The sequence below is a fragment of the Eschrichtius robustus genome, chromosome 20 (assembly GCF_028021215.1).
Source record: "Eschrichtius robustus isolate mEscRob2 chromosome 20, mEscRob2.pri, whole genome shotgun sequence".
NCBI classification, from domain to species: domain Eukaryota; kingdom Metazoa; phylum Chordata; class Mammalia; order Artiodactyla; family Eschrichtiidae; genus Eschrichtius; species Eschrichtius robustus.
This window is the reverse complement of record NC_090843.1, coordinates 19,720,864-19,742,035: the sequence shown is the minus strand read 5'-3', so window position 1 is coordinate 19,742,035 and position 21,172 is coordinate 19,720,864. Positions and strand designations below refer to the sequence as shown.

The window sequence follows — 21,172 nt, the reverse complement described above, 5'->3', positions numbered from 1 at the left end:
GCGGGGAAGTGCGCGGCCTGAGTCCGGCCGGAGTGGCACGCGGGCCTCGTGGCCACAGTGGTTCCGGGGCTAGCTGCCGGCGCGCTTCCCGCTGCCTTCCGGCCCCGCGCGGGGAAGCTGAGGCCGCGCTCCCACCTCCCCTCGGCGCAGCCTCGCACCTCCCGCCGCGTCACCCGTCGTTGCTCCCGCTCCTCAACGGCCGCGGGGTTTGGGCCTACCCAGCGGTCGGGCCACCTCCGCCCTCTCCGCCGTGACGAATCGGCGCCCGGCTGGCAAATTACCCAAATTCGGGGAGTTTTGAGAAACGTATGGGGCCTGAAAAAATCCTTGATTGTACTAAGCACCACCGCGTCCCCACTAGAAGACTTACTTTTCTAAAGAGAGTCGGTTGGGGCCTTGAAAGGAATTAAGAAGAGTGTTGAAAGTGCGAGCGCGGAAGCTCCGGACGCGAGGGGCGGGGCGTGCGCGGGACAAAGGGAAGCGAGGCCGGAGCTGCGGGCGTTTTTTCTGCCCGCGGGTGAGTGTTTCCGACCGGGCTCGACTGGGTCGGGAGGGTGGCGAGGCGTGGGGTCCCGGCTTGGCCCGACCCCGAGTCCCCGGGGGTTGCTGGGGTTCAGGCTTGGCCGCGGCGCCAGAGCCGGGGGCCAGTTGCGGCCTCTCTGAGGCCTAGCGGAGCGGAGGGTGGGGAGGGAGTGCCAGCTGGGGCTCCTCCTGGGCGGCCAGATGTGCCCCTTCCACTAACCCCACGGAATTGGTCAGAGCACCTCTGCATACTCCTCTTTAGTAGAGTCGCTGGGAAAGTGCATCCTTCGCACAAACCTAAAGGAAACGACCTCAGAGGAAGCCCTTGGGGCAAGCCAAGCCCGTGGTCCTCACCCCCGGGAAGGTGGTTTCCCCTCGGTTCAGGCAGCGACCTGAGCACTCGTGTGGTGTGGCTTAGAGTGAAGAGCGGAAGCTCGGAAACAGTTTGACCTGGGTTTGAAACCCAACTCTGGCACTTCCTGGCTATGTGTCTTTAGACAAGTTACTTACACTCTTCGAGACTCCCTTTTTTCTCTGTAAAATGGGAGTAGCAGTACACATCTCGTTGGTAGTTGTGACTGTTAAACCAGATGGTGTAAGTAGTAAGCCTGTCCCGTATAAGGTAGTCAACAGATACCTCAGGATTTTATGCCAGGCACCGGGCATGCATCCGGTGGTGGACAAATGTACAAGGTCGCTCTTGGAATTTATAGTATAGCAAAGGAGATCAGTAATTTTAAAGTATTAGCAATAAAGTGTGACATATCAGGGAGCTTGTGGCAGTTATGTCAGGGCTTCCCCCAGCAAGGCCTAGTGGATGTTGACAGCCTACCTGAACTTGAGCAGGAAGGAAATCTGCACCAGACTCTGGTTTCTTGCCTGTTCCTTAAGGAGAGAGGGAGAGACCCAGGTTGGGCCATTGAGAAAATAAACGATTTCGTTCTGCACCAGGCCTCTTATTCATAATGCTCCAGGAATTCCCTTAAAATGCAAAACAGAAGCAAAAAAATCATGTTTGTTTCACATAATGTTGGATGAAAGTACTCCAGTAGTCATAAAAGTTATTTGCCTTATTTCTAAAGATGAATGTTTGTCTCTTTGTACACACAGTGTGTGATGTATATTGAGATAAGGACCAAGCTCACCTGTGTATGGTCATGTGGTGAGCTAGTAATACTAGGACAAAAGTTAGTAAGAATTGAGCTAGAAAAAAAAAAAAAAAAGAATTGAGCTAGGTACAGGGACTACAATAATAAATTAAATGGTCCCTGTTTCTAAGCAGCACACAATATACCCACATTAACAGGTATAATACGATAGCATAGATCTGTGTAAATTGGATAGGAGTACAGATGAGGAAGCAATTAATTCCGCACAGGTCATTTGTCAAGAAAGCTCCATTGAGGAGATATATTTTGAAATGGGCTGAGAAGGGTAATAAGAGTTTTTCAGGTAGACTCTCAAAATTTATTCCCGGCAGTTATAAAGCTGTTTACCACTATAAGAGAATGTAAAGTTCATTATCACACCAGTTACCTTTTGCACTGCCTCCAGGAATGAAATGCTGCTCTATTTTAGTAGAAGTTGTTATCCTAAAAGGAAGGCAGAGCTGCGGCTGATCAGGGAGCTGTCAGTATCTGGTAGGCCTTGTTGAGGTAGGCCCTGACAATACATCACATTCTATTGTCACTGTATTTTTATCAGTCTGATTAAATGTTTACATGGCATCAGCAAAACGTTTTCCATGCAAGAGGTGGCTCAGTATCAAAAAAACAAAACCAAAAAAACTTGCAAGTACATGTTCAATTTTACTTTTTAATATCCCCAGTAATTTGTTTTAGTCATTTAATTCTGGTCAACCAAATGACCTAAAGAACTAGTAAAATATTAAAAAGGCTGGATTACTAGAAGACAATGTAATTTTACTAAGAAATACCAATTAAACTACCCTGTTCTTTAGGAAAACATTCTCTTATGCTTGCTGAGTTTTGATTATTTTTCTTTTTTTTTCTTTTTTTTATTTTAGTGTCTCAGATTCATTCTTAAGGAACTGAGAACTTAATCTTCCAAAATGTCAAGTAAGTTTCATTTTTTATATTTATCAATCTATATTAATAAGAGACTAATGCCCTAGCAAATGGGAATTCCAAAATACTCTCATTTTTTTTTTCTTCAAAACAGGACCATTGGTAGTTTTGTTGCATAGTATTATATCTCAGTTGTTTACAAGAAGTTATTTATTTTCTTTCAAACAGAAAGACCATCTTATGCCCCACCTCCCACCCCAGCTCCTGCAACAGTAAGTTTTAATTTTCTTGTTAATGTAATAGCCAAGTCTGGCCTTGATACAAAAACCCAGATGTCTTCCAGTGACAGTCACTCAGTCATCACAGCAACAGGATGAAAAATTCAGCTAAAAAACAGCACTTCCTACTAAATAAAATAACTCTGCATCTTACCTTGAACCAACCCCAACATTTAAAGAAACATACTACTGAAATGCCAACCTCCTATGCTCAGTTCTTTTTTTAATTGGGAATAAGTGACAAGTTTAACATTTCTTTCTTGTTAATCTCTATTAAGAGTCTTGGAAGTTAATATGAAATGAATGCTCGTTGTGGCATTTATTATTTTTAAGCCTAACCTTCAACTGGTTACATTTTTCTCTCCTTGTCTGTACATAATTTTCATGTTAAATCAAACAATAAAGCTTCCAGTTCTATAATAACTTATTGTAAATCTTTATTTTCAAGCTGTTCAAGTAAGGATTTCATTATCTGTGGGTCAGATCCTGCCATTGCACTTTACTCCATAAGTAATGTTTTATTGGATTGAGAATTGATATGTTTCAAAGTGCCTAAATGATAGTAGTGAACTAGTTTTTTTCACCCAGCAAGCTCTGGCCCAGCTTGGTCAGCATGTAAAATAATTGGCCAATCCGCAAAACAGTTTTAACAGTAACCATTCAGGCCTTGCTGAAATGGATTTCTTGTTGTTTTTTTATTTAAAAACAAAACACTGTTAACATTGACCATATCCTACAAAAGAAGTTCTTTAAAGCTGTTAGCCCTCCTTCCATACTCCCTACCCCTAAATTTCTGGCTAGTTTACTAATTAGGTCCTTGTGTAATTTTGTTTTCTCCACTAGATAAACTAGTTTTATTTACTAGTATGTTTTAGTTATGTTTATCAACAATTTATTTTTCCATAGTAAGATGCTTTTAAAAAGAGATACTGTATCACATCTTCTCAGCTCAATTTATATAACATACAGTTTCTAAAGTTACTTCTGGTAGATCTTAAAGTCCTGTGTTTGGTTTGTTTCCTTTCTTAAATCAAAGAACATTTCTTACGACCATCTCCTTGGCACTCTGCTAATGGCTGTACAGGTGGAGTTGAACAATTGAGAGATTCCTGACCTCAAAGAGCTAACCATGTACTTCATTTTTGGAAACGGTATAATTGTAATATTTTAGTTCGATTTTTTTTTTTTTTTAGTTCCCTTATTTTCTTACATTACTGCCTCATAATGTTGAATAGTGATTATCATTGCTTATGCAACTTTGAAGGTGTCATTTTGACGCAAATACTGCCTCTGATAGCATATAATACCTTGAAAACAGACTTGATTTTTTGAGATAATAAAAATAGCTCAGAAACTAACCCTATGACTTCTTAAATGTAGAAAGGGATATTTTTACCTTTCTTTAGTCATACTTCTGTACCATTATAATTTCACATTTACACATAAACTACAGAAGACTAGGGGTTAGGACATCCAACAGAATGGATATTTAATGAGTTATCCTCCTTTCTTTTTTTTCCATTTCTTCTGCCACCACCATCACCACCTCCACCCACCACTACCACCCAAATGTACCACTCCAAGTAATATAAACTTCTTTTGTGCCTTTGATACTTCATCTGTGTTTTGCCTACTTATGTATGCTTGATTTGCGTCTTCTATAACTACATAGGCTAGAAATTGATCAGTAGTTTTCTTCTAAAGAATATCAAATGTATTATCTGCTTGACTGTCGTTCTTTTGGACACTAAGGATATGTGTAGTGGCATGTTTTAGAAAATTGTGTTTATAATAGCTACAGTTTAGTTGGGATGTGTTAAGTTTATTTTACATTATACAATTCAGCATTGGTATTGTCAATTGCATGTTAAAATGAAATTACTGTCACTTGTTTTGATTGAGGTTCATTAGGTAAAATACCTTACTTTTGGTCTCTCTTTGCTACATCCTTTTTATGCATTATACCTTGATTCTCATGAACATTGGATGTCATTTTATTAATCACGAAGGGCACTGCTATATAAGAGCTCATTTGTGATCACATCAACACATAATTTACAAAAGCCAAGTATTCTGTTGCTCCAACGAGCAGTTGTGGTTTGAAAGAGCTAGGGCTGTCAGGAAACTAGGTGAGAAAAGAAAGTTCAAGTCTGTCTACTAGAAAAGTAGTTCACATTAAAACTAAATGCAGAAATTGTTCATGATTGACCTGTGGAAGATGGATCAAAGAAGAGATGGAAGAGAAAGCCTATAAAAGAATGGGTTAAAAAGATCAGACAGTACCCCCAGAATGAAATCCATGCATTTCTTGCAAGTCTCTGTTTTGAAATCATGTATGTGACATCTGTTGAATCCCACATATGTTCTTTTCTATTGACAACTTCTGACTTCCTGATTTGAATCTCTTCTCATTTCTCATACTATATAAAATGATTTAAAGCTGTCTTTGAAAGTGATTCATTTCTTGTTTTTGTTTTTGGTAGATAATACATTGGCGGCATTCACGTAACTGTCAAATAAATCATGTTTTGTTTTGCATGTAAAGTGTTCTCAGACTCCTAGCTTATCACATTTCAAGCTTTCCTATCTCAGACATATGTCGCTAAGTTGTTATTTCATACTATTGACCATAAAGTAACCCTGAATGTTTGAGACACTTCAGTGTATTGCTTATCCCGAAAAACAAGCACACACATGCACGCTCACACAAACACCACTGGCCCCTGCAAAGAGACAGAAAGAGAGGGGAAAAAAAAACAAATACAGACTGGTTTTTCACTGAAAGAAAAAGAACAGTTACAACACATCATTGCTTGTTTAAAATCAGGTTGCTTTTGCATGCCATATGCAGATCATTTTTCATTTCTGTGTTTTCCTCGTTTGAGCTCATTTCTCATTCGTGTTTTTGTCTCATTTGTTTCCATCAGCAAATGCCCAGCACACCAGGGTTTGTGGGATACAATCCATACAGTCATCTCGCCTACAACAACTACAGGCTGGGAGGGAACCCGGGCACCAACAGCCGGGTCACGGTAGGAGAATCAACTATTACAGCATCCAGCAAACAACTGGAATTGACCAGAAATGCCTTCAGAGTTAGGTCCTTTGAATCATCAGCACAGCCATTTAAAAAAAAAAAATTTAACCTGGCTTTTAGACTATTTTAAATATTCATTGTACAATCTTACACTGAAATATGAAAAAATAGTGAGATCTGGATATGTATATAGAAGAAAAGAATTTATTCTGTTTGGTGGTTGGTAGAGGTAAAGCCTTGGGCACTTAATGCTAATACTATATGTAGACAAACCTAGAATTTCCTATGGTTAAGATGCCCTTTTTGAGATGAAGAGTATCTTTCATTTAAGGTAATTGGCATTAGGCTCAAGACCTTAGTTTCTTAATAAAGGCTGGGCTTACAGGCCTAGCTGCCCTACCAGTTTGAACTGCTGCACATAATTATTTGTCTTTTGGATTTAACAGTTGACCTAACTGAGATTCATTTCTCTCTAATTAAAAAGATTTTAATGTCACTTCAACGAATTGCAGAACAAAAGTTGAATGAAATTAATTTGAATTATCAGACTATAGACATCTACAGCTAGAAGTGCGTTTATAATCCATAGGATAGAGGATATAATTTCTGAAACTTAGGATGTTTCACTTAAATGATCAGCCTAAGATACCAAAATTGGATGATGTACTTCAGACTTTCTATTTTATTTTATTTATTTTTATTTATTTATTTTTTTTTAAGAAAGAATTGGAGAATTTTATTCAAGCCAAATTTGAGGATTATAACCTGGGAAGAACATCTCAGAAAGCTCTGAGAATTGTTCCTCCCGTTAGAAGACTTTTTATTTTACAATCATCTTAAAGTCCATTTAAGGAAGTTTAGGTACCAAAGAAACAAATAACTGTAAAAATGATTTACCAAAAATAAATAATAAATCCAAAAGCCAAATACCTACATACATTGGAATGTGGTATTGGTGAGAATTTATACAACCCAGAATGGCTGTAAACTTTTTAATACCTGGTTTTTGTTTGCTGTATTCATAAGTAATTCAATTAGTGTGACTTCAAAAAAGCCCTCTCACCCTGTAGTCAAGCTAGAGCAGAAAGCTTGTACCTATCAAACTATATGTCTATCTTGGTAAGCACATTGCTTAGCTTGATAGGTTTTGTTTGTCTAAATTTTTCATTGTTTCTGCATAATTTGTACCTCATAAGCATATCAAGTTTTATGTGCCATGCATATTTCATGGTATCTGAAAAGAATTCTGACAAAGTGTGCGTATGTATGCATTTCACAATGCATACAATTTTTATGTGCATCGGTACTTGTTTTTCCCTGGCCTGAATGTGTTTCACAAGTGTAACGGGTCACAAAGTTATCAAATGGTAAAGAACATTTTAATTTAAACAAGGAGTAGAATCGATTTTGGACCATTCATGTTAATACAGAAAATTATTCATGGGCAGTAAACAAAAGAATGATTACATTTTAATAGCTCTATACAGTCAGCTCTTGATTATCTATGTTAATGGAAAAGAAATGGTGGTAACTGTAATATTAGAATCATTTGTATTTCAGTTTCTGTAAGCATTTTGTTCTTAACTTGGATGTATCTGTGGGATTCTTTGTTAACAAAGTGAGATCATTAAATGGAGACTTACTAGGAATAGGAAAGTGCAGTTGCTGTCTCGGTGCCTCAGCACGTTATCTGTTTCTCCCCATTCTTTCTTTCAGGTGTTAGAACCCAGTATTTGGGGGTAGGCACTAGCTTCAGGGTAGATTAGTATAGGAGGGCTACTGAGCATGGAAACATTGATCTTCTGGTTCTTTGTGGTTGTTTTCTTTGTATTATTGTTCTCTCAACGCCAGAATGAAGTGTAATCAAAGTGCTCTGTAGACTTATCTTGAAGAGCCTAGAAAAGGTGGAGGCTTTTAGCCTGTGTTAATTCCAGCCCCTTCAACTTCGAGTGACCTCTCAGGTCATTGAATCATTCTCTATGAAAATTAGTTATGCCTAAAGTTTTATACTACTATATATGTATAATTTAAGCTCTGTTAGGACTCAGTAGATCTGATTTTGACCTTTATAAAAGTGTTACTTTAAGATGACCTCACCTATGTGTTTTTTTTGGGGGGAGGGGGCTCCTCTTTGGTATTACTGTCTGCAAATCGCCTTAAGTCATTGATTTGAAGGAATGATTCGGTGACACCCTATGAATAGCTTCTTGTAGCGTCCACAGAACATCTGGTTTTCCCGATGACTCCAGTACACTCGAATGGTTTTCAGACAATAAACACTTTATATATAGCATGTTGAAACCTTTTGGAGTGCTTATGGTAGCTATGAGATGGAATTCACTTCTGGTCAGTTCTTCATCAGATGATGATTAACATTCTCAAGTACAGGTATGAAAACAGATCAAGACAAAACGTTAAAAGTAGCTCATTTCTGTGCTTTAATGGAAATTCCATCCCAGAAGAAAACCTCAGATAAGATCCTACCAGAGAAACAGCTGAAAAATGGGAAGAAACAACAAAAATCTCTGAGTAGCCAGAATGTCACAAAATCATGGGCTTTATTCATAGGAGATTCCCAGGACCTTACTCTATTGTAAGCACAGTTTTAACAAGCATAATTAGTCGTTTTCCCCCAACTCATTGCCAGTTGGAAAGATGGACAGTTGCTGCTAGAGGTAGGTTTCCTGATAGCAGCAAGGAAAGAAACCACTAAAAAAGGAGACATGCCCTCCAAAAGCATAACCACCAGGCCATTTAATAAAGGGGCCAGCCGGTTTCATACCTCAATCCAGAGGATTATAGCAAAGCAGTGATTATAATTGTGTTCAGTGCAGACTGCTGCTTTTTTCTTTTTTAAAGAATAATGTTTGAGAAATTGTAGAAAGATATCTGTTTGAGATGGTTAATAAATTAGGGGGGTTTAGTGATATAAACCTTTAATATCCTGAAAACCAGCTAGAATTTAACTATGTTGTTATTGTTTTGGGTTTGGTTTTGTTTTCCTTGTGTTTGTAAATTGGTCAGTGTAATGAAAATATGACCTCAACATGTTCTTTTTGGAGAAAAGAAGAGAAATCAGCAAATTCATCGTTATAAAATACAGTTCTTTGAAAAATATCAAAGAGCAAATATTACTGTAATTTGTTTTTAAAGTGTTTTAATTTCACATATTAAAGCATAGACGTTTTAGAAGTCTTTACCTCTTTTTTAAAAAATTGTTAACAGTGGTCTACCAACTTCAATTATTGGCACAATTCCAACTTTATTTGTAACCCACTTCTTGGAATTCTGAAGGTTTGTGTTGGATATAAGTTGGAAGTGCTTTCTAATAACTTTATGAAGAATCAGACTTTTATGTGTTTCATGCTCTGAATTCATGACATAAGGTTAGCTTTGTAGAAATCCCTCCCCCGCCCAGAGAACTCCTGCAGCCCTGAGACAGATCTCCTAGTGGCTGTTCATACCACCACTGTTGACAGTTTCCATCCCCCATGGCTCACTTCACCCCGTTGCCCACTGCTGGCTAAAAACAGAGTCTATCTACATGAGCATCAGCATGAGGTGTGCTAAGAATACGTGGGAGGAGTGGAAAGAAGGGAAATACTGCTTCAGAGGAGAAATACGTTCTGATGAGTTCATGTGTGAAGAAGCAGAGAGGAAAGCCGAGTTAATTGACAAGTATGGAGGGAGGGAGGGAGACGCTCCTCACAGGAAGAAGAAGCATTGTTGGAAAGTGGTGGAAGCAGGTACCAACACACTATTCCCGGAGCCCTTGCATGCAAAATAAGGTTGACTGGGGTCTCAGCCCAGAATGGAGAGGTTTCCCTCCAGTTTTACCACAACAGCAACATCAGGGCAAGGGAACAAAATGGCACCTTAGTTTTCTTGCAAGAATTTGCTCATTCCTGTCTTTTGGTCATTAGAGTGAAGCCGGCTCTTCTTCCCCCCAGCCTGGAAAGGAGGATCAGTAGTATCAGGAGTCTCCCAGAAATTTGGGAGAAACAAATGTGATTCAGCCGTGATTTGATTCTGGGTCCTTGATCAAATGTAGCCATGTGTGTAGAGATGAGAGTAGGTTCAGCAGCCGCACTCCCTCATTGGAGATGTGTGGGGTGCCCACCGGGAGCTATTTGATATCTTGCCTAGATTTAGCTTTTAGAAAGAGCTGATCTCTCCTCTTTCTTTCCCTTTTTTCTCTCTCTCACCCACTTTCTTCTTTACCTTTTTAAAAACTATTTTTCAGTCTCCTCGCCTCCTTTTCTTCTGTTTTCCTTTCCCTTTCTTTCTGTGTCTTCCCCACAAAACCAGCATTTTTTAAAAATTAAATGGAGTTTCTTGGTACAAGGTCTCAAAAGTAACTTAATCAGGCCCTGGTTCTGCCATTTCTCTGTTCCTGGTAAACTTGTCCACTCCTCCACTGTGATTAGGAATAAAAAAAGGCATGACTTCAGTTCACACTTCCTGATCTCCTTTATTAAAAAAAAAAAACACTAGATATGGGCATAGAACCTTCAGAAAAGTAAAATCTCTAGTCATAATAAAGGAGCTAAGAAGGGTTTTTTCGTTTTCCATTTTTGAACCTAGGAAATAGGGTTTGCGGTGGTGGCAGTTGTTCATGTGGAGGTGCGTTCCTGAAATGGTGCAAATAGTAAATAGTCCCCTGTAGGCAGTATGAGGTGTGGTAAGTGCTGAACGGGTTCAGCTTCCGGTGAGGTAATCAAGTGTTGACTGTATGTGTAATGGTAAATTAAGTAAAATAAAAGGGTGCCAGGTAATGTCCTAAACGTGGGACATCTGATATATAACCATATATTTTCGATGTCTGAATTATTGTGTAATATTTTATTTGTTCTTACAGCCAGGTTGTCAAAGCAGTGGCAATAAACTGCTAAGTAACGTATTAAAAAATTACGTGCCTAAAGTCATTTTCTTTATTTTCTTCTGATGTGAACATTTCTGAATTTGCAGTGATAGCTATTTTCAGTGGAGAAAATATAAGAATCTTGTATCCATGGACGAGTAGAAGAAAGGCGCATTAGCATTTTTTAAGGGACTCTCTTTTCAGTTTGCTGGTGAACTTCTTGCAATTGAGTAATGAATGTATTTAACTCTTTCCTAGGCATCCTCTGGTATTACGATTCCAAAACCCCCAAAGCCACCAGATAAGCCGCTGATGCCCTACATGCGGTACAGCAGAAAGGTAGGTGCTCAGGAGCCAGAAAGGAGTGAAGACTGCTGTCTTTGCTCTTGGCTTTATGTCAGGTTTCAGATTGGCTTAGGCAGCTTTTTTGTGCATAGTCAGAGGAAAAGGTACAGAATTGCAGTTTTTAAAGAAATCAGTTCTGATTTCCGAATTCCAGAACTAAAATCCGACAAGAACATGATTAAATAAACAGTTAAAATACTTAAAGCAAAGTTATGTAGCCAATGTTACTTATGTAGTCTTTTGGAGAATATTTAATGACATGAGAAACATGTTTAGTGAAAAAACGAATGCAAGACTACATGTACTAGTATCTTATTTTTATAAAAATAATAGCAAATACATGTTAGTTTGAATTTAAAAAAAGCCTAGAAGACAATGGTTATCTCTAAACAATAAGCTTATGGTAATTTTTATTTTCTTCATACTTCCTTGAATTTTTCCTCTTTTTTTTTTTGGGTGATGAACCTCCATTACTCTTTTTTTGTTTTTGTTTTTTGTTTTTTTTAACATCTTTATTGGAGTATAATTGCTTTACAATGTTGTGTTAGTTTCTGCTGTATAACAAAGTGAATCAGCTATATGTATACATATAGCCCCATATCCCCTCCTTCTTGCATCTCCCTCCCACCCTCCCTATCCCACCCCTCTAGGTGATCACAAAGCATCAAGCTGATCTCCCTGTGCTATGCGGCTGCTTCCCACTAGCTATCTGTTTTACATTTGGTAGTGTATATATGTCAGTGCTACTCTCTCACTTCGTCCCAGCTTCCCCTTCCCCTTCCCCATTCCTCAAGTCCATTCTCTATGTGTGCGTCTTTATTCCTGTCCTGCCCCTAGGTTCATGAGAACCTTTTTTTTTTTTTTTTTTTTAAGATTCCATATACATGTGTTAGCATAAGGTATTTGTTTTTCTCTTTCTGACTTACTTCACTCTGTATGACAGACTCTAGGTCCATCCACCTCACTACAAATAACTCAGTTTCATTTCTTTTTATGGCTGAGTAATATTCCATTGCATATATGTGCCACATCTTTTTTTTTTTTTAATTAATTAATTTATTTATTTATTTTTGACCGTGTTGGGTCTTCATTTCTGTGCGAGGGCTTTCTCTAGTTGCGGCGAGTGGGGGCCACTCTTCATCGCGGTGCGCGGGCCTCTCACTATCGCGGCCTCTCTTGTTGCGGAGCACAGGCTCCAGACGCGCAGGCTCAGTAATTGTGGCTCACGGGCCCAGTTGCTCCACGGCATGTGGGATCCTCCCAGACCAGGGCTCAAACCCATGTCCCCTGCATTGGCAGGCAGACTCTCAACCGCTGTGCCACCAGGGAAGCCCCCACATCTTCTTTATCCATTCATCTGTCGATGGGCACTTAACTTGCTTCCATGTCCTGGCTATTGTAAATAGTGCTGCAGTGAACATTGTGGTACATGACTCTTTTAATTATGGTTTTCTCAGGGCATATGCCCAGTAGAGGGATTGCTGGGTCATATGGTATGAACCTTCATTACTCTTAAAATAACAAGTATAACTGATATCTTTATTAAAGACAAGAGCATTTATTGATTTTCACCACTATTCAGAAATTTTAAAATTTTTGGTCAGAATTATTATACATGTATTTGACAATATGGTATATTTTATTATGCAGAGTAACCACATTCCTTCTAAACGCTCGTGAATTTTTAGAAAGACATAAGACTGTGTTATTGAGTTAGCTCATCATAAGTGTCTGCAGTGATTGGAGATATCCGAGATCTGCCTTAAAGTAACCTGACAGAGGACTCGATAATTATTGCAGCAGGCTGAAGAGAACACGGGGATTTGACACTATTGCCTCTGCCTTTGTTGATGATTGAAGGTTTCTATATTAAAAAGTATTTTTAAAGGTCTTTATTTTTAGGCATCAGTACTGAAGTCTCAACTGTTTGTCCTTTTCAAGGTCTGGGACCAAGTAAAGGCTTCCAACCCTGACCTAAAGTTGTGGGAGATTGGCAAGATTATTGGTGGCATGTGGCGAGATCTCACTGATGAAGAAAAACAAGAATATTTAAACGAATACGAAGCAGAAAAGGTAGAATGGGACTGTAGGGATGGGTACAATATAAAATTCATGAACACTTGTCTTATTATTTATAAAAGAAACATAAGATCTAATCAGACAGCTGAGGCATTGTCTGCCTGGGTCAAGTCACTTAATTTCTCTAAGACTTCAGATCCCTTGTCTGTAAAAAGGAGATAATTATCATGTCTTTTGATATTCAAATGAGGTAATGTAAGTATTCATTGTAACCTGCAAAATGTCAATTCTAAAACTGAAAACATTTGCATTTCAGATAGAGTACAATGAATCTATGAAGGCCTATCATAATTCCCCCGCGTACCTTGCTTACATAAATGCAAAAAGTCGTGCAGAAGCTGCTTTAGAGGAAGAAAGTCGACAGAGACAGTCTCGCATGGAGAAAGGAGAACCTTACATGAGCATTCAGCCTGCTGAAGATCCAGATGGTAAAAAAAAAAAAAAAAATAGTGGGGCTTTGTTTATGCTTTCTCTGAGAATTAAAATATGAGAAATCTCGTAAGTTTTATTTCCTATTCTAAATGGAAAACAAAGCATAATTTAAGTGCCATTTCAATATTTTGAATAATTGAATAATTATTTTGATTAATATTTGTATGTGAATTTCCCAAAGATAAAGAAATACCCTTTTTAGTGTAGAAGATAGCAAAAACTACCTATCGTTTATCAAAATCTTTGTACTCAGAATGCATGGAAGGTTTTTTAGTCACAATCAGAATTTTACCTCAACTGCTTTTAAAAAGTTAAATGGGGCTTCCCTGGTGGCACAGTGGTTGAGAATCTGCCTGCCAATGCAGGGGACACGGGTTTGAGCCCTGGTCTGGGAAGATCCCACATGCCGCGGGGCAACTGGGCCCGTGAGCCACAACTACTGAGCCTGAGCGTCTGGAGCCTGTGCTCCGCAACAAGAGAGGCCGCGACAGTGAGAGGCCCGCGCACCGCGATGAAGAGTGGCCCCCACTCGCCGCAACTAGAGAAAGCCCTCGCACAGAAACGAAGACCCAACACAGCCAAAAATAAATAAATTAAATAAATAAATTTAAAAAAAAAAAGTTAAATGCCTTCAAGTTATATTCTACTTTCTTATTGGTTCCCTAAATTGGCTGAGTTAAAGGCTCTTAAGGGAGAAAGTTAATGAGCGGGAAGAGGCATTATGAACTTTCTTTTCTAGTTAATTCAGAAATCCAGCTAGAATTTATAAATACAACTCATGATGACACTTAGGAGGGTACACACCTACAAACTTTATACACGCGCACGCCCCCGCACCCAGAGCAGAGCTTCCTAGTTGGCATTCCATGAAGAGTTTGCAGGTATGCTTTTGTACCTCTGGTTGGTTCTCTGTAGCCATGCAGGGTCTGAAGCTGCAAGGAGCTTCAGAGCTAGCCACCTCCAGCTGTGAGTATACTCATCCGCATAGCAAGCATGCTATACAAATAATATTTTCTTCGTGTACTGCTATGATGTGGAAAAGGTTGGAAGCTCTAGCTACAAGCAACAAAAACATCTAGAAAATAATTTAAGATCCCATTTTAAAGAAGTAGTAGTAACAAAGAAAAAGCTTGTAAGACCTTAAAGAAGAGACCTTTAAGAAAGGAAGCAGTAATACCACCTAAAAACATGAATAAACTGATATACTTAAAAGGAGAGAAAAACAAAAATGAGTTTTTAAAAGAAAGGACTGGGATATTGACAAATATTCCCATAAATACAAAATATAATAATAAATATAGAAAATAGAATAGGGAATAGAAACAATATAGCATGTTAAGCAGAATCATCAGGGCTAAAGACACACTAGTGTAGGCAAACTTTAGTTGCTCGAATTGGATAATTAGTGCAAGAAAATATACAGAACTAAAAAAAATAGAAGATCCAGTCTACAAATAATTGGAAGGATGGGGGTCAGTAATAATCGGAAACAAAGGCTAGCAACATAGAAGACGTAAGTAGAAATCAGTTGAAGTTTTCACAGGTGAAAGGTAACAGCAGGAACACTGAGAAGGACTGAAAGAGCTTCACTTAGGAACAGTCTTCAAAGAGAGTCCTTTTCTCTGTTTCTCAGACTTCTGCCCATTATGTTTTTTAAGTTTAAAATAGGATATTAGAGCTGCTAGTAAGAAAGGATGGTAATAGTTAAGATACCAGGATAAGAATGACTTTAGACCTTGTTCCTTATCCCTCAGAACTGAGTAGAAAGAGGAAGACTTGGGGGGTGGAAATGTACATAAAACCAAGAGAAAGGCAGCACATCCACAGGTACAACAGCTGCTCACTTGTACAAAGAAGACCTACAAGGCCTACAAAACATACGTAGTTATCCACACAAGACGGTGAAGTCTTTTTCAACTGACGTTTTAGAAAGAGAATATTCATGAGATAAAGTAAATACCTGGTGAATTAGAAAATATAAACCTACACCCCCCCAAAAAACAAAAAAATCAGACAACTAAAGTGCAAAGAAAGACAGGCCCAGATTTTTAAGACTTTTATTTCCCCTACCAGTCCAGTGGTCAACACTGGGGACATATACGTGAAAGAAGAAAAAGAAAGGTAACCTAGATGGATAACCTAGCACAAATGTATATAATCTTAAGTGTGAATATGAAAAATGCTCCCTTAAGAAGTAAAAAGGTCACAGTTTTTTTTAATGGTATCTTTTATTCCAGTAATTTTAATTTCAGAAGTGTATATCCTGAAGAAATTACTTGAAACAAAAAGCAATTTGCACAACAGTTCGTAGCGGTGGTGTTTTCTGGTAATAAGAGTTTTAGGAACTACTTAAGCACCAAAATTAAGGGACGTGCTAAACTGACATAGCAACACAATTTGAGCCTTTGTAGCAGTTTCCTAAAGTGTGGTCCCCCACCTCTGACGGCACACTAAGATGGTTAGGTGGTTCAGAGAGGAGCTTTTGTTTTAACGTGTGTTGCTTAAGAGGAAGCTCTTTTTTTTTTTTTAAGTTGATTTAAATAAAAATATTAAGTAAATAATAGCACAGGTTGTTAGCAGGTATGTCAAAAACTGGCAGTGATAGGGCAAAGGTAATAGCTATTAAGAATAAGCTTGTAAACCAGATCCATACTATATGTATATGCACTTGAGTGGATGAAAACAGCATGTAATATACCTTGATACACTGGCAGCAAATGTATATGTGTGTAAATTGATAAAAATTAAAAGTGAAATTTAGAATTAAACGTTTTTAAGGCTTTAGTGGTATTTTAATCTTATAAAATATATACGCCCATCTGGGAAACTGAATATTGCTAGAGAGAATGTTTTCTCTGCAGTGGGCATTTTCCTTACTTTAAAGTGCTGCAGTGACAAAGACACCACCCAGTTCCTACGTATGTACCATCAGTTGTAAAAGCCTTAAATTACTACCCCAAAAGTGAGACATTTGGCAAAATCTGTTTTGCTGTCAGTGCAGCCTTCATGTTGATTTCCAGGCCAAAGACACATGGTTGTATTTCATTTGTGTTTCAGCCAAACCTTCCCAGATGCACATCATAACTTAAAGATTTATCTTAGATTTTGTTAGACCTGTGAGGGCCATGGCTCCTTGGTAACTAAGTGTTAACGTTGTTGCACTCTCCTGACGATGGTAGTTGGTGACCTAATTTCCAGATCCTTCTGTTTGTTCCAGATTATGATGATGGCTTTTCAATGAAGCATACAGCTACCGCCCGTTTCCAGAGAAACCACCGCCTCATCAGTGAAATCCTTAGTGAGAGTGTGGTGCCAGACGTTCGGTCTGTTGTCACAACAGCTAGAATGCAGGTCCTCAAACGACAGGTCCAGTCCTTAATGGTTCATCAGGTAGAGTCACAGAACATTTTATTATGCCACAGGTGCCAGGTGACCTGATCCTATACCATGCATCAGTGTGCCTGTTAAATATTTATGTTCAGTCTGACCTGTTCCTGATTCAGGGAAGAGGCTGGAGGGAGTAGACCTTTCCCAGAGATTTAATAAGTTTGTCATTAAAACTGTAACGTAGAGCCTTTTGACAGAAAGCATATCCATTAAGAATTTTGAGACATCCTGTCAGCTCTTAACTGATGTACTAAATATTTTTTTTCCAAAAAATTGCTGAGGCCTGAAACAGTATTCTCCAACATATACTTATTAATCAGTCATTCCCTCTATGCTGCATTTTACATTTTAAAAATCTTAGCTAGATACATTATGTAATAAATAATTTAAAAATTCAAAACATTTATCACACTATGAGAATGTGTGGACCATTAAAAAAATTGAGACATATTTTCTGTTTGACATTTGCTTTAGAGAAAATAACTCAGTAGTAACAAAACCTGATCTTATGTTTTATAGCGAAAACTAGAAGCTGAACTTCTTCAAATAGAGGAGCGACACCAAGAAAAGAAGAGGAAATTCCTGGAAAGCACAGATTCATTTAACAATGAACTTAAAAGGGTATAAATTTAATGTGTTAACTATACTTTTATCACTGTGTCTGTTACTTTTTTTTTTTTCCTCTTTCTTTTTTCCAAAATAGTGTTTTTATGGAACATTGTTCACTTTGAAACAGGGTTAACTTTGCTATAACTGGCAAGGTCTTTGCTTTATGAAATAATTTCCATTTTCTGGCAGAGTTGCAGTAGGTTTGAAATATCATATAGTACACACATATGTACTAGGCCTTAGACTCTAGAACCCTCTGAGGTTTTAATTTAAACTCTCATGCAGTTGTGAATTATTTTCATTTCATTGCAGTTTATTCATCAAATGTCTCCATCAACTGTAGTTCAGTTTGCACTTTGTATGAAAACAAGTAAATCTAGTGTTTGGCCGCCTGAGATATAAAATGGAAGCTTTTGAGTATAATCCAGAACTTTCAGCATTGTCTCACCAGCTGTTCTGTAATACTTGATGTTATGTGGCGTGCTAGGGCAACTTTCCTGTAGACACAAGAGCTTCAGAGAGGACGTGGAACCATGTTTTTTTCTGCCATATATATGTATATAGTTCTTAGCCAAGAAAACCCACTTTTAAACCAATTTCTCTGGTTCAGAGATTGTAAGAAAAGAACATTACTAAGAGAGTTTTTTGGGTTCTGTTTTCTGACTGCTAGTTGTGTGGTTTGAAAGTAGAAGTGGATATGGAAAAAATTGCAGCTGAAATTGCACAGGCCGAGGAACAGGCTCGCAAAAGGCAGGAGGAAAGGGAGAAAGAGGCAGCAGAGCAAGCTGAGCGCAGCCAGAGCAGTATTGTTCCTGAGGAGGAGCCAGCAGCTAATAAGACCGAAGAAAAGAAAGAAGACGAGAGCATTCCGATGGAGACAGGTAACCTTTCAGTTGATACCGAAGTAAATGTCGAGGGTTTTTACAGCTGTCTTTAGTTCTGCTTTTCCTTTCTCAGTGCTTTTCAGAAGTCACTTTGTTGATCTTGCCTCTTGAATTATTCTCCATATGACCTACCCATTTCTTTCAAAATCTTAATCTCTTATAGTAGAGTCCACTTAAAATGTTGGTATTGGTACAAAACAGCAGTGATGTGTTGTCTTTAGTCTTGCTGTTTGAGGTCTTGGTTATTTGCCCAGATTGAGTCATGTCATTTCCTGGGAATATAAAGTATAATGGTTTAATGGTTAAGGATACTGGCCCGGGAGTCAGACAGATCTGGGTCTAATGCTGCTTCACCACTTGCTAGCGCTGTGACTTTGGGTAAGTTATTTAATTTCAGTTTCCTCATTTGCAAGTATTCTAGCACCTGCCTCTGAGAGTGAGTTCCCAAGGATAAATGTACATAAAATCATCATTACTGCACTTGACATGATATTGGCACTCAGTATTTTAACCTTTATTGCTAAAATTGTTTAAACAAGATGTGGTCATTGCTCTTAAGATCAGTGTCGTCTCTGGTGTCCTAGAACGGAGTTAGGCAAATAAAACCTGCAGGCCAAATCCTGCCTGCCACCTGGCTTTTGTAAATAAAGTTTTGTTGGAACCGTTTATTTACGTATTGTCTGTGGCTGCTTTGGGGCTACAACAGTATAGTTGAGTAGTTGCAACTGAGACTACCTGGCCCACAAAACCTGAAGTATTTACTATCCAGCCTTTATAGAAAGCATTTGTTGACCCCGTCCTGGAACAATTCATACTTCTGTTCTACTGATTTTCCTGATTAAAAGCATTCCTCAAGGCAAACAGTAACACAGCTTACATGAAGTACCGATTAAATCGATTATTGCTTGAAATTTTGAGATCACTCTACTTTCTGGCACTGTTTTGACCCTGCCCAGTGCACTGTGTAATAAACAGAACTGAGCTGAAAGTATGGGAAACACAATCAAAGGCTCCCTGGACCATCATTACAAGAAGTGAGAGGGACCATAGTCATACTTGGTGCTCAACCGGCAACTTCTGATTTGACATCTGGAAAACATTAAGTAGAATATAGTATCTTTACCAGATATTTCTACAGAATGTAATTCAGCAGATTAACATTTCAGATAGTCAGATTTTAAGTTTTATTGTCTGAACCTTTCTCTGTTTTGTGTGAACATGTTTTTTATCTTAACAGATTTGGAGCGTGAACACATTTTGTGGTTAAAACAAGAGCTTGAGAATTAGAGCATGGTTCTTTGGCTCATTTTGCAGCTAGACCACTCAGCCTTGCCTCTGTTTTGTCATCTATGAATAGAGCATGCCTAGGTCTTTACTCAGATTTCATCCTTCTAGCTGAAGAAAAAAAACTGAAGAAAATTGTTCTGAAGACTATTAGAGCAATAACAGAAAACAGCCCAGCGTGACTTGTAACAAAGTACTTTAAATATCAGCCTTATACCATTTCCATACCTGCTTTCTCACTCATTAAATCCAAGCACTTCACAACAGCACTGTCCAATAGAAATGAAATATAAGTCACTGTGTAAATTTTCTACTACCGACATTTTTTAAATGAAATTTTTTAAGTGAAATTAATTTTAATAAGTCTTCAAATTCCGATGTGTATTTTTAGACTTAGAGCACATCGAAATTTGGAAGCTAAATTTTCAGCAGAAATACTTGATCTGTATTTAGATTTCAAATTTTACAGTTAAAAAGTAGATTGTTTCCAAATCCCAAATTGTTTTAAACATGCTATAAGTTGCTCGGTCACACTCGCTCATATCAAGTGCTTCGTAGCCATACGTGGTGAGTGGCTGCCTTATCCTCGGATGCCGCAGCTCTGGACTGGCAGCATAATTAGAAGAGGGAATGTTTGTCTTGGAACTAACAGTGACAAATGTGTGATTACAGAGGAGACACGCCTTGAAGAAACGACGGAAAGCCAGCAGAATGGTGAAGAAGGCACGTCTACTCCTGAGGACAAGGAGAGCGGGCAGGAGGGGGTGGACAGTCTGGCAGAGGAAGGGACCAGTGATAGTAACACTGGCTCAGAGAGCAACAGTGCAACCGTGGAGGAAGCACCAACAGACCCCGTACCAGAAGACGGGAAAAAAGAATAAATGTTGCCTTGTTTTATGTGTTCTAAATACTTTTTTAAATGAAAAAATGTTTTTTGAGTTTTAATGGTGTTACGTAGTTTGTGTATTAATTTTTTTCTTGTCCATATCACACCACCAAAGGCTTTTGGACCATTTAGCATCATGAGCTGAATGGCACAGTCACCTTTCTTAAGCGGGAAGAAGATGGTTCTTTTGTTTGGATCTTGTTTCTAGCCCTCAACTGTTGAAAGCCTCAGAATTTAAATTAATTGAGAAAATGGCCACCTCTTTTAGAGAATTATCCTTTGATGCTGCAGAATCTACTCTTACAAATGCCTTCCTACAGCTCACTTGGGTGCTTACCAAAGCCATAGCTTTAAACCTTCCCAGTCCCCATCAACAGCTTCCTGAAGGGCCCCTTTCCTGTTTACTTCCACAGAGAGTAGCTTCTTGAAAACATAGTCGTGTGACTATGTATTTGTTCACTTACCCTTTTTTATTTTGAATCAGTGTCAGATACCAAGAGTTGTGTTAAGGTGTTTAGTGTACCTACAGCCACACTTGGAT

At 38.6% G+C, this 21,172-nt stretch overlaps 1 protein-coding gene and 1 long non-coding RNA gene across 2 annotated transcripts in view; one reads left to right on the top strand and one right to left on the bottom strand.

The window, feature by feature from the left end:
• LOC137754895 (uncharacterized) overlaps nucleotides 1-443 on the bottom strand; it is a 238,912-nt gene extending 238,469 nt beyond the window's left edge. Inside the window, exon 1 of the long non-coding RNA XR_011071938.1 lies at nucleotides 371-443. This is a non-coding gene — a long non-coding RNA (uncharacterized lncRNA). The remainder of the gene's footprint in view (nucleotides 1-370) is intronic.
• On the top strand, nucleotides 59-20,690 carry SMARCE1 (SWI/SNF related BAF chromatin remodeling complex subunit E1). The gene is made up of 11 exons (XM_068530826.1): nucleotides 59-517; nucleotides 2,549-2,600; nucleotides 2,778-2,821; nucleotides 5,755-5,859; nucleotides 10,984-11,064; nucleotides 13,012-13,143; nucleotides 13,406-13,577; nucleotides 16,799-16,971; nucleotides 17,488-17,589; nucleotides 18,248-18,458; nucleotides 20,418-20,690. Exons 2-11 carry the CDS (start codon nucleotides 2,594-2,596, stop codon nucleotides 20,624-20,626), a joined length of 1,236 nt encoding a protein of 411 aa, XP_068386927.1. The 5' UTR covers nucleotides 59-517; nucleotides 2,549-2,593; the 3' UTR covers nucleotides 20,627-20,690.
• The last annotated feature ends 482 nt before the right edge of the window (nucleotides 20,691-21,172 follow it).

Coding starts and splice junctions, on each gene's coding strand:
- SMARCE1 (XM_068530826.1), top strand. Junction 11,065..13,011: donor ACATGCGGTACAGCAGAAAG/GTAGGTGCTCAG, acceptor GTCCTTTTCAAG/GTCTGGGACCAAGTAAAGGC. Junction 17,590..18,247: donor TTAACAATGAACTTAAAAGG/GTATAAATTTAA, acceptor TCTGACTGCTAG/TTGTGTGGTTTGAAAGTAGA.